The sequence below is a fragment of the Vombatus ursinus genome, unplaced genomic scaffold (genome assembly GCF_900497805.2).
Source record: "Vombatus ursinus unplaced genomic scaffold, bare-nosed wombat genome assembly UNPS02014782.1, whole genome shotgun sequence".
Classification (NCBI taxonomy): Eukaryota; Metazoa; Chordata; class Mammalia; order Diprotodontia; family Vombatidae; genus Vombatus; species Vombatus ursinus.
In genome coordinates this window covers 927,539-939,207 of record NW_020954560.1, presented here as the reverse complement: position 1 = coordinate 939,207, position 11,669 = coordinate 927,539, and the positions used below count along the sequence as shown (strand labels likewise).

At 45.9% G+C, this 11,669-nt stretch overlaps 1 protein-coding gene across 2 annotated transcripts in view; it reads right to left on the bottom strand.

Annotated features, from left to right (window-relative positions):
• Positions 1-1,870: 1,870 nt before the first annotated feature.
• NOTCH2 (notch receptor 2) overlaps positions 1,871-11,669 on the bottom strand; it is a 184,660-nt gene continuing 174,861 nt past the window's right edge. For both annotated transcript variants that reach the window (XM_027866775.1, XM_027866776.1), the window contains exons 29-34: positions 11,499-11,595; positions 10,815-10,983; positions 9,761-10,062; positions 8,948-9,095; positions 7,268-7,365; positions 1,871-6,577 (exon numbers count right to left, since the gene is read on the bottom strand). In XM_027866775.1, coding sequence (XP_027722576.1) covers positions 5,180-6,577; positions 7,268-7,365; positions 8,948-9,095; positions 9,761-10,062; positions 10,815-10,983; positions 11,499-11,595 — 2,212 coding nt within the window. In that variant the 3' untranslated portion in view covers positions 1,871-5,179. The remainder of the gene's footprint in view (positions 6,578-7,267; positions 7,366-8,947; positions 9,096-9,760; positions 10,063-10,814; positions 10,984-11,498; positions 11,596-11,669) is intronic.

Genomic DNA, 11,669 nt, shown 5'->3' with positions numbered 1-11,669 from the left:
GTAATGTGAGATAGAGAGTCCATCAGTTTCCAACGGTCTCAAGTGACTATTACAACGCTGATGGAAAAAAGGAAACATACTTGGTATGTGAAGGAGAATCAGGACATGATGAAATCCATTTATGTGACAGATCCTCAATGGAAAGAAATCGGGCAAAGGAACTGGAGGCTTCTAGAGGTGAGACCCACCTTTTCTGTGAATTTTCTCAATTCTCTTGCAAAGGATACTGTTATTTGGAATAAGGTCATTAAACAGCACACTTTGGGCAGCTGCATTAGGTTTTCTCCCCCTTTTTTGCCTTTCTCTTAGTATTTCTAAGGATGAAATGTTAATGGGAAAACTCTTGGGAAATTGTTAAGTTCTATAGAAATTATTATACCATCGAAGGTAAGAACCAGATCTAAGGACCTGAAGTAACTATTGAACCTTCAAAAATCAATAACTTACCATTTTTTCACTGGAAGGATCAAGCATATGCTCTCTGAAACCTTCAGGGACTCTCCAGGTAAGCCACAGGTCACAACTCTTACATGCCTTACAGATTTAGAATCTGAAGCATATAAAAGTCAATATTGCTTAGCCCACAATAATGGCAGAGATGGAAGAGAACAGAAGTTATTCAACACCTAGGTTTGCTGGCCAGGCCTCTGCTTCTAGTACACTGAAATGCCAACACTTGAAAACTTAATTTAAATGTACTCTTCTACTATTCACTTTAAAATTCCTCCAACTTTCCATCCTATCTCATCTTGTAATGTTAACATCAATAATAATAGCTAACATTTATATGGTGCTTACTATATGCTGGGCACTGTGCCAAGCACTTTACAAACATTACCTCATGTGATGCTCATAACAACCCTGAAAAGTAGATGCTATTATTATCCCTATTTGACAGATGAGGAAACTGAGGCAAACAGAGGTTAAAGGACTCATTCCTACTTTATTCTAGCCAATGTTCTCATCTACAAGTATCTGGCTGCTTAAATTCATGAGGAGGTTGGTTTCATCTACCATCCAGAAGATATCCGAGGCAGTAGTGTGGCTGCTTGCTTCTCTTTAATGCCTTCTGTCTTAGACATTATTACTATTTATTTAGTCTGGTTGTTATTTGGATGAATCCATGTCTTAAGGAAATGTCAGTGCTCAGTGTGCATCTCAATTCCTCAGTTTAGGGAATTTCTCCAGTTTGGAGACCCAGATTTACTCCAAAGACTTACTGGATTTTATAGCCCCCCTCAATAATAAGGCATATTGAACTCCATAAAAGTTCCCAAATGGTGGGCATGGGGTCAAGAGAGCTTGTCCCTTTACTTACTCTTTCCATTCTTACCTTTGCCTTCATTTTCTGTTCTCCTGTTTCTCTCCATTCACCATCAACCTGTGACTTCCTCCACATGCCAGATTTTTCTCTATTTGGAGTCCATGCTTCCTTTTTTCCTTATTATTGGCACTTGTCTTAATTTCTCTCCTTCTCAAACCATCCCACAGAATATTTGGTGGAGAACAGTTATGTTTGCCCTTCCCAGTTCCCACTACATGTTGACGTTTAAGTCTCCAATGGTATCTATGGTAGCCGTTCCACTTTCCTATATGGCAAGATATGACTGTAAATCAGACAACATCAAGAAAGCTTGCCATATGTTAGTCCCTTCCATTAGGGGAGCATTTTTCACTTCAAGTGAAATGTACTTTGTCTGAAATTAAAGGAACAGGACATAGAATTCTAATATGGCCTTCCACTGGCTCCTGTCGTGGGCAGGAAAGGCAGCACTATGTGTATCCTCTCTCTTAGGAACCTGTCTGTCATCAGGGCTATAGAAAACCCAAGGGAACAGGAATTAACAACAGAAAAATGCAAAGCCACATGAACTGTGACATGTAAGCTTTTTATTTTGTGATAAAAATGTTTTCATATAAATCTCATAACTACTTTTAGAGTAAAACTTAAAAAAGTAAAAACAAGGCATGCATCTTCTTGACTGTAACCAGGAAAATGCGGTCATTTTAATGGTTATGAGTTCTTCATACAACAGAGACATCATACCCCCTTTAACAGTGGGAAGCAAGGGAGACAGGGACAGAAAGGGACAACATAGTACCAGGAAACTATCCAGGGGCACACAGACAACAGGGTACGCAAATGCATCCCTCCCCCCAGCTGGTTGCCATACATTCAATGTACTTCAGTTCTTAAGGCTAAAGAACATTATACCTTTGGTTCATTACTGCAGAAAAACATTAATAAAGATCGTGGATTGTACCTAAGCAGTGCAATCACTGAGTATTTGCCCCCATTATGTGCAACTTACAGTTTCTTCTTCCCATTCAAGTCCCCTCAAAATGTAGGTCAGAATTGGCTGCTGCAAAATCCCTGCCCTTTGGGGCAGGAGGAAAGGAGGTTCAACCATCAGAATTTTAAAATCGCACCCTACACATAGCACAGGTAATTGTGTTCTATAAGAAATCAGTCCTCACAAAAACCAAGTCAAAGAATAGCAGAAAAATAGTCTCTCAATCTTCTCACATCCTGAAACACCTTCTGATTATATGTAGAAGGGATCTTGAACAACTAAAAAGGAGTTAAAATTGATGGCAGGCAGTGTTCTCTTCACTGCTGGGGACCCTTGTTTCTTTTGAGTGCCAATTAACCTTTACATTCTTCTTTCTATAACTCTGAGACCTCAAACATGGGGCTCTCAAGGAAGGAGGAAAAAACAGGCTTATCTATATTCTTTTAATGGGCTTCTACAATTGCTGGTACTTTTGGTGGCAGAAAGTTAAACAGTAGTGGACAGGGAAAGTAGATTAATTATGGCCTAAATGTAGGAACCTATTAATTTTCATTTAGGCTCATTTATCTGGGAATGGTTTGGAATCATCTGAATCATTCCAGATGAAGTACCAATGTAGTCCCTTAAAGCAGGTAAATAATAAAGCAATTATCAAGTTGCCTCTGACACTGTCTAAGCAGAATAAACCAAACAAACCAATAAAAAAGATATTCACCGTTTGAGAACTTTCCATTGATGACTTTGAAAGGTAGAGAAAATTAGCTGAAGGTCTTCTCATTCTAGCAGGGGTTTGTTTAGTCTCTCACGGCTTAAAACAGAGCTAATGGAATTTGGTGGCTCCAAGTGTTTCTGTTCAATTTAGTAGGACCCTTCTGGCCATCTGCTATTGCCATAACTGTCCATGATGGGCAGGTTTCCACATCAAACCATATTAGATACTTTAGACTCCTGTGTAGTCAGTCCCAAAAATGCCTGTAGGGCTTGGCAGGAATAAGCACTGCAGTTATTACCAAATGGATAATTTGGTAATGAATGACACCAACAAAGTGACCTGGAAGAATGAATTCCCAGTGGTCTCTGGAAATGTGAAGATGATGGTACAGCTTTACAGGTAGGATCAGTGATCAGCTGACTCGTCTAGCCAGATGGAAGAACAACTCTCCAAATATTCCTAGTCCTACACCTATGGCTGACAATCATGATAGTAACCTGGTGAACAGCATGAGGAGGGTCTAAGTGTCTGGTCAACGATTGAGGCTGGATGGCCTGTCCGTGCACGACAAGAGTAAAATTGGGACAGACCTAGAGAATTAAAAGAAATTAACCCAATGGGGGTGAAATCACAATCTGAAAGCCACGACAGCAAATACCTTTGCTGTTCTCAGCATCCATGAAAGAAGGGTCCTTCAGAAAGGCTGGATACTAGTCTTCAAAAAGGGATGTTCTACTTGTTTAAAACAGATACTAATGAATTTGAGGCGTCTCCGAAAAGGCCAGCTGCTATGGCCCAACACTCTACCAAAAGGTTCATGTTACAAATTTTTGGACTGGGCTGAGGAAAGACCACTTTTTTCTGGAGAGGTGTGGAGAACTTCTATGGTATGTACAGATTAGGACAACTAAATGTAGGAGCGAGGCCAGCATAAGAATCTGGAACCAGAGAGATTATGAAGGGAGCACTGCGCTAAGCACTGGGCAATGAGGTCACTCAACAGGGTGATGAATAAGACCTGGGGCTTCTTCATGAAGAGGTGAGCAGTAGGAAGAGCCCAACAGCTATGAGTTTGATAGAGTACTTTTAGTTGGAAGATGAAACATAGGAGAAGAAGAATATGACAGAAGAGTCCTCAAGTTTCACCACTGGCAGTGAGTAAAAAACTTGGAAACTTAATAACAGGGCCAACTACCTACTGGATGCAGACATCCCAGAAGTGACAAGGAGTCATTTCTCCTCTTGTCTTTGTATAATTCAATGTACCTATGTTGTCCTGGCCACTCTCTCCACTGAAGGTGGCTGACACTGGAAAGCAGATAGGAGAATGGGAGAAATTTTAATCACCCTTGCAATAAAAACATAACAACCTTCCATTCTCCCTCTGGTTAAAATACAATGAGTAGAATGGTATATGTACATTCCTTGAAGAAACACACTTTGAAAAGTAGTGGTGAGAATTGTAACCAAAACAAACCCTGTGAGGCTCCTGGGGGCATCTGGAAATGAATATGGAAAGAGAAGACTAAAATCACCTTCCTGGGTAGGAACGATTAAAAGCATTAAATACATACATATAGTTCTATAACATATACAGATGTGGCCAAACCACAGATAAGACACGTGGCATGAGAACTACGATAAGAAGGTGCAGAAACGCAAGCACCAAATGAAGGGAAAGGAATTTCGAAGGATAAAGTGAGGAAAGTCATTTTAGGCCTAATGGGAAGACATAAGTTCCCAAGAGAGGACTTTTGACTTTTGGTCGATTCAACAGAAGTGGCAGGAACCTAGGGCTTCACACATATTTCAAGATTCCAAGCTGTGAAAAAGGACATACTGTAACCAATAAAACCGGTGGGTTCCCAATGGGGAAAGAATATACATGACATCAATGGACAATTTTCATTCCCAAATGTCTTGGTTGGCAGGGTATGAGGAAGAAACCATGACTTCAAAGGAATACACGTGCCCCCCAATGGGTAGGTAATGATGACTGACATCTCCCATTTAACATCTGAGAGGGGCAGAGAAAGCCCCTCTTTGTCCTGCTCTAGGAGCCCAATTTCCAAAAGTTTCTTCATTTCCATCCTGGACGACCTTCATTTTGTTCATCAGCAGCACTAACCACATGCCCGTCAGTTCAGTCCCAGCACTGGGTGGTCACCCTCTTTCATGCATATACCTGCATGTTGGTGCGTGGTGGGGGCTCGGCCATGTGTGCCCCAGGCCCTCGCTGGCCTCCACCCGAACCCCCAGGAGTAGGGCTAGTGGTCACATCTGACCAGTCAGAGGCAGAGTGAGGGGATGAACTAGACCACTGGTCAGGAGATTCTGGGGATGGTGTCAGATAAGGGTGTTCGCCCTGTAGGTGGCCACTGTGGCTGGGCGTCCGCTCAGCAGCGGTTGAGGAGGCATAGCTGTGCTGTGATGGGGGTGTGGGGTACTTACCCACAGAGCTTGGGAACGGGTGGTAGGATGGGAGGACAGTCTGAGCTGCCTGTCCATCCTGCTGGGGCATCATGCCTGTGGGAAATGCCACATTTGGCAAGCGGGCCATATCAGGAATCTGGTACATAGTGGGGAGGGGGCCAGCAACAGCTGGAGGGCAATTGGGTTGTGGCTGGGTAGCCCCAGCTGGTTGGGCAATACTGCCTTTGGGGATCAGCTGGAAAGTCATGATGGGGGGCAGTGGCTCTCGGGGGGTGGCTATGTGCTTCCCATCAGGCTGCCCTGGCCGGTTCTGTGGTGCCAAGACAGAGTGGGCCCCCTCAGCTGGAGCCAGAACCATTCCAAACATCTCATTGTACTGGGTCTCATTCATCTCCATCCGACTCATCCAGTCAGCTGGGACAGTGACTGGGTGTAGCCTGCCCGAGTTTCCACCACTGCTACTGCTCAGTGGCGCGAGGTGATGATGGGGCAGCAGTTGACTAACGGAGGGGAGTACTGTGTTAGCCCCATGGGCTAGAGGCTGCATCTCATGTAAGTTAGAGAAAGACACTGCATGTTGGGTGTGGACTGGTGCAGGTGGTGCAGCAGTGGCCAGCATTGGGGTTGGCGATGCTTGCAAGAGCCCAGGTGATGTGATCATGGGAGAAGATGTGGTATCAGAAACATAGGTGTGAGGAGATTCCAGGGAATCAACCGGGGAGAGGGTCACTGAGCTCTCAGACAGCTGGCCCTTGTCACTCAGAGACTTCTTCCTCCGCCCACCCTTGGAATCTTTGGCCTCTTTGGCAAGGCTGGGTAGACTGGTGGGCACGGTGCCTTTGGCATGGGGGCGCCTGGGCTTCTTGCCCACAGGGGTGTGTTTCAGGTTGAGGAAAGATCTGTTGGGTCCACAGATGACAGGTGAGAGGGCTGAGGTCAGCATGGTGCCAGGAGGACTGTGGGCCACATTGTACTCGTTTAAGAGACGCACGATGTCATGGTGCATGCGGTCTCGGGCCACGTCCCTGGGGAGTCGGTCCATGTGGTCTGTGATGTCCCGGTTGGCAAAATGGTCCAACAGAATCTTGGCTGCTTCATAGCTCCCCTCTCGAGCAGCAAGGAAAAGAGGTGTCTCTTCCTGTAAAGAAAAAAGAAAAGGCCCCCCACACAGGGCATGTTTTAACAGGACCCATGAAGGAACATCTTGGTGATCCAGGCCAGTGTGGACCAAGAATCTGTCCAACACTTCTATGTGCTTAACAGTCTGAGGGTTCTAAGCGAAAGGGAGGTGAGAGCCGGGGTGGAGCGCCCAGAGCAGGAATAAAATAACTGCACCAGCTAAGAAGCAGAGAAGACCACGCACAAACATCACAGTGAAAGTAAGAGCAAGTTTGCAAGAATGAGAAAAGCGCATGGAAAGCAAAAACAAACAGTGAGAGGGGCATGAGGAGCAGAGAGGGGGAAAAAGGAGAAAGGTGAAGGGAGAAAGAGCCCCAGGGGAGTCAGGGGAAAACAGAGAGGAGGCAGAGACTGAGAGAGATCCATCCCTGCCAAGATGGGTCATGCTAAAACGTGAAGGAGAAGAACAGCAAGACCAGGGGAGGCCGAGAGGGGAGGAGGCCACGGAAGCTCCAACGGGGCAGCTGCCTGGCCAGGGCAGCACCTTCAGCCCGCCAGGGGGCCCCTGGCCAAACTGGACACATCTGCTCCATTTTCCTACAGAGTTACAGCCTAGTGAAGGGAGAGAGCCCCGGATGAAGCATAAGGAAAGCTTGGTGTCCCGAGCATTCCTGGAAGCCTCACCAGATTCAGGACCCAGAGCCTGTACCTTGTTGTCCTGCATGTCCCTGTTGGCCCCGTTTTTCAGCAACACCAAAGTAGCGTCCACGTTGTTGACAGCAGCTGCCCAGTGGAGAGCAGATTTCCCTGCACGGGGGAAAAACACGTGTCTTCAGAAGGAGACAGAGACCCGAAAGCTCGTGCTCCTGATTTGCCTAATGAATGAAGACAACCCCCTCCCAGCCAGAAAGGATACCGCTGTGCATGAGAAGCCTTAGTGACCTCAGAAAGACAGAGGAGCATTCCTTACAGGTCTGGGGTCTCAGAGACAGCTTTAGAAACTGCATAAAAAAATCTCCTGGGCACAAGGCCCAGCTGCTCAGTGGTTCCAAACTCAGGCAGAGCTGCCAACTCTGACAGGTCACTTCCATAGAAGTCCAGTTCTGAGTGACAGTGATGGAAGGGGATTCTCGGTCCTCAGTGGCTAGGCCAGTGCCACAAAAGGAGCTGGCCAGTCCTGCATACAACCATCAAGGTACTATGCTGCAAGCGGCCTAGCTGGGCCAGAGAGAGGCATCACCAGAGTGGTCATGGGGTGAGCCATTTCTCAGCCAAAGCAGCTCCACAAGACCATCTATTAAGCTGGAGAGGGTTTGTGATCTGCATTCAGTGGTGGAACAAAGGCAAAGGTCCTGAAAGGATGGATGGTCCTAAGGAAAAATCTCTGGACACGGGAGTCAAGGACACCGGGACTGAACCACAGCTCTGATATTTCAGGTCTATGACCATATGTGAGCTGCCTCACTTCTCTGAACACTGAATAATGTTCAAGGTTTACCGAGAAACAGAGGTTATCATTATCATTATTATTGTCGTTGTTATTTCCTCTCTCCTCAGCAAATACTACAGAACTTTCTAAATGAGCTCTAGAACCACTCAAAACCTAACACTCAAAACCACTCAGCATTACAATCTACACATAAAAAACCAAGTGGATGAAGAATGCCTACTATTCAGACTGTTACGAAATGCAATTGGTCGATTCATAAATAGATTTTGTATGGACAATGAGCTGGATCCAGAATAGGAAAAGATCTATTTGAGACAGAGTGAAGCATTTTCAGCGACCGCCTGCCCCTCAAACCAATAAGAACTTGTCTTTATAACATCAGTATTCTTTCTAGTGATGCTATATGGCAGTAAATCATAGAATCAGAATTATGGATGGCCCAGATGGCAAGGGAGTGATATGTGGCTTAAAAAGATTATGTCTCATTATGAAGACTTTTATCTAAGAAACAGCTTAACCTACATCATCCAGAAGATGTATAATTGGAAAAGGAGGTGTGGTGGCCATGTACTGAGAAAGAAGGACAAAAAAGACAAGCGAGCTCCCTATGGAGAATTTATGGAGAGTCACAGACTAGAAGCAGACACTGCAGGAGGGAATGTGGATGGGTTGTAATCTGTATCCAGTATCTGGATCCCCACATCGGTGAGATGACTGACCAGCTTCCTCAGAATGTACTACGAGTGTCCTTTGAAGATGTGCTATGAATCTACAGCCTCTTTGCCAAGCCAGTCCGTAAGTATGGAAAGCATCAATAAGCAAGCTAGTAGCATCATTCAGTCTACACCCGGTGACCAACATAGCCCTCCTCAAGAGGTTCTAATCCTTGGCATTCTCATTAAGGACCAACAATGACAATCCCTTCCCACTGCATGTTACCATGGTCATCCACTGCATTAACATCTGCTTGGCAGTTGATCAGTTCGGCCACCATCCCTTCTACAGCCAGGCGGGCAGCTAGGATCAGGGGCGTTGTCCCGTCATGCATCCGAGCATCCAGGTCTGTCACGCGGTTACGGATTAAAATCTGGAGGGGACAGGGTCAAGGTCATTAGACAGAGGCAGAATCATGCAGCAGGATGATGAGCTGGCAGGGTGGCACAGTAAAGAGATCACTGGATTTGGAGTCAGGTTCAAACCCTGCATCTGCCATTTACTATCTATGGTCTCGGGCAAGACAAAGACATAACTTCTCTAGACTCGAGTTGGACTATATGGTCCATAAGGTCCCTTTGAGCTCTAATAATAATATGTAAGATGCAACACACAGAGTGCTAGGCCTGGAGTTGGGATGACTCATCTTCCCGAGTTCAAACCTGGCCTCAGACATTTACTACCTGAATGACCCTGGGCAAGTCACTTTACCCTGTTTGCCTTAGTTTCCTCATCTAAAATGAGCTGGAGAAGGAAATGGCAAATGGCTCCATGATCTCTGTCAAGAAAACCCCAAATGGGATCATGAAGAGTCGGACACAACTAAAAAACAACTGAATAACAACAACGATATGTGATGCTATGAACTCCATATGCCTCTCTTGTGCCTTAGTATCCTCATACAGAAAATGGAGACAATATCTGCTTCTACTTTTCTCACAGAGAAGCTGTTATACAGTGCTCTGAAAAGTCTAAAGCATTATAAGACTGTGAGGCATTCTTAGGATTACTCTAATCCTTTCCTCCCAGGTGCTTTACCTGGAAGACACCTTGGGCATCAGCGGCCACTGCGGCATGAAGGGGACACCGCCCCATGTTGTCCTGGGCGTTGGCGTCTGCGCCTGCATCAAGGAGACGCTTGGCGGCGTCTGCTCTGGAGTATCGAGCTGCAAGGTGCAGAGCCATCTCTCCAGTCCGGTCCGTCTGGGCCTGGAGACTGGCCCCCTGATAAACCAGGTCTGTGATGATGTTAGCTGAGGAGTCATCTGCTTCTTCGTCATCCTCACTCAAGTCAGAACTGCCTCCTCTAAGAGATGCCAGCATCAGCGGCGTACAGCCATCTGGGCGGGGGGAGGAAGTTCAGAGACGTATTTTGAAGGAGATGGAAAACCGTCCTCAACTGGACCCTGCTACAGCTAGACGCTTTTGAGCCTACATTCTACTTTGAGAAAAGACAGTCCCTGGACCACTCACACTCAATCATCAGCACTGTTTTAACATTTGCCTACTACTTTTCTCTGGGGTGCTTTCTTGGGAAATGACAGGAATAGAAGTATGCACCCTTGTTCAACCTGTAAGCTCTTCAATGGGATGGATAAAGCTGAAATTACTAATCAAAATGGTCTCGTCCAAGGGAACTGCCATCCCTATCCAAGCTTTTAAATACTAATGGTAAGATAACTCATACGCAGAATTAAAAAAAAATCCAACCATGACGCAATTGATCTCAGAATCACCTCAACTTAAACACTAGCTTCCTCTTTTTTTGGGTTTAATTTACTCATCCCACTCATTTCTAAGACTTGCTAGTTCCTATCTCTGTACCTTTCTCTTCCCCCTTTCCCCACCAAACACTCACTATTCTTCAGGTCCCTGGGATGTCTTTCAAGGTTGGGATTCTTTTCTATCTAAATATGCTCTATTTAAAGTCATGGACATCTGTCTCCTCTTCCTTGGATCGGTGTATGTCGGCCCACGCCATCTTCTATGCATTTTCCATAGTTGTTTCCAAAGGGGGAACAGCAGAAGCAGGGAGAGGATTACTCAGAGGAAGTATTGCCTGGGGTAGAACAAGAGACCTGATGGCACCAACCTGGTCCCCTGACATTCACATCCAGCACATCCACCTCTTGCTCGGCCTGAGGCGGGGTGAGGGCCAGGGATGGTGTCCTCCTAATATCTGCAGCTTCGAGGTGCTGCTGTGTCCACTGGCGCCTGTCTATTGGGTCATCTTCTTCTGAAAGTAAAGCCTGATCTTCAGCCTGGAGAGAACGAAATGACACCCACTGCTAGTGAACGTAAGCAAGAAACTAGGGTTTGGAATCCCCTACATCTCCATTCAGCCTCGCTCCATATGTAGCTTAGAGCCTCTTCTTTTCTGGAAGTAGTCCCAACCCTCTATCTCTACCTTCTCTGGGTCCTTGGTTCAAGATACAGAGTATCCAAACTAAGCTTCTTAGCACTTTTCCTTTACTTTTTAAAAGAAGACTATTGGGAAACAAAGGCAGGATGGGACTATTCATCCAGCAGGTTTAACTTTGTGGCCTGAGGGGATGCGGGAGCCGGGGATCCTGTCGGACTGAAGTCCGACAGCTGAGCTCTTGCCCCTCACTACGGCCTCAGTAGGACACTGCCTGGACACCCAAGAGAAGACCCTTTTCCTCCCCTCTCCCTCATCACACACACCAGAACACCTTGCTAGCGTAGCAGCAGAGCACCCCAACAAGTCTAGGTAGGACGGGACAAGAGAGTAGCTGCCACGCCATGACTGTGTTACCTTGCTTCTCTTTGGCTGGGGGGCGCCATCATCTGCCCAATGTTCACTGGTGCTGGAGTCAATTAAGTTACCCTCTGAAACTTGGACTGACAGGCTTCTAACGGGACAAGATTTGTTGTCGTTTTTAAAGAAAGGGAAAAAAAATGGAGCAAGTTGTGTTACAGATTTATC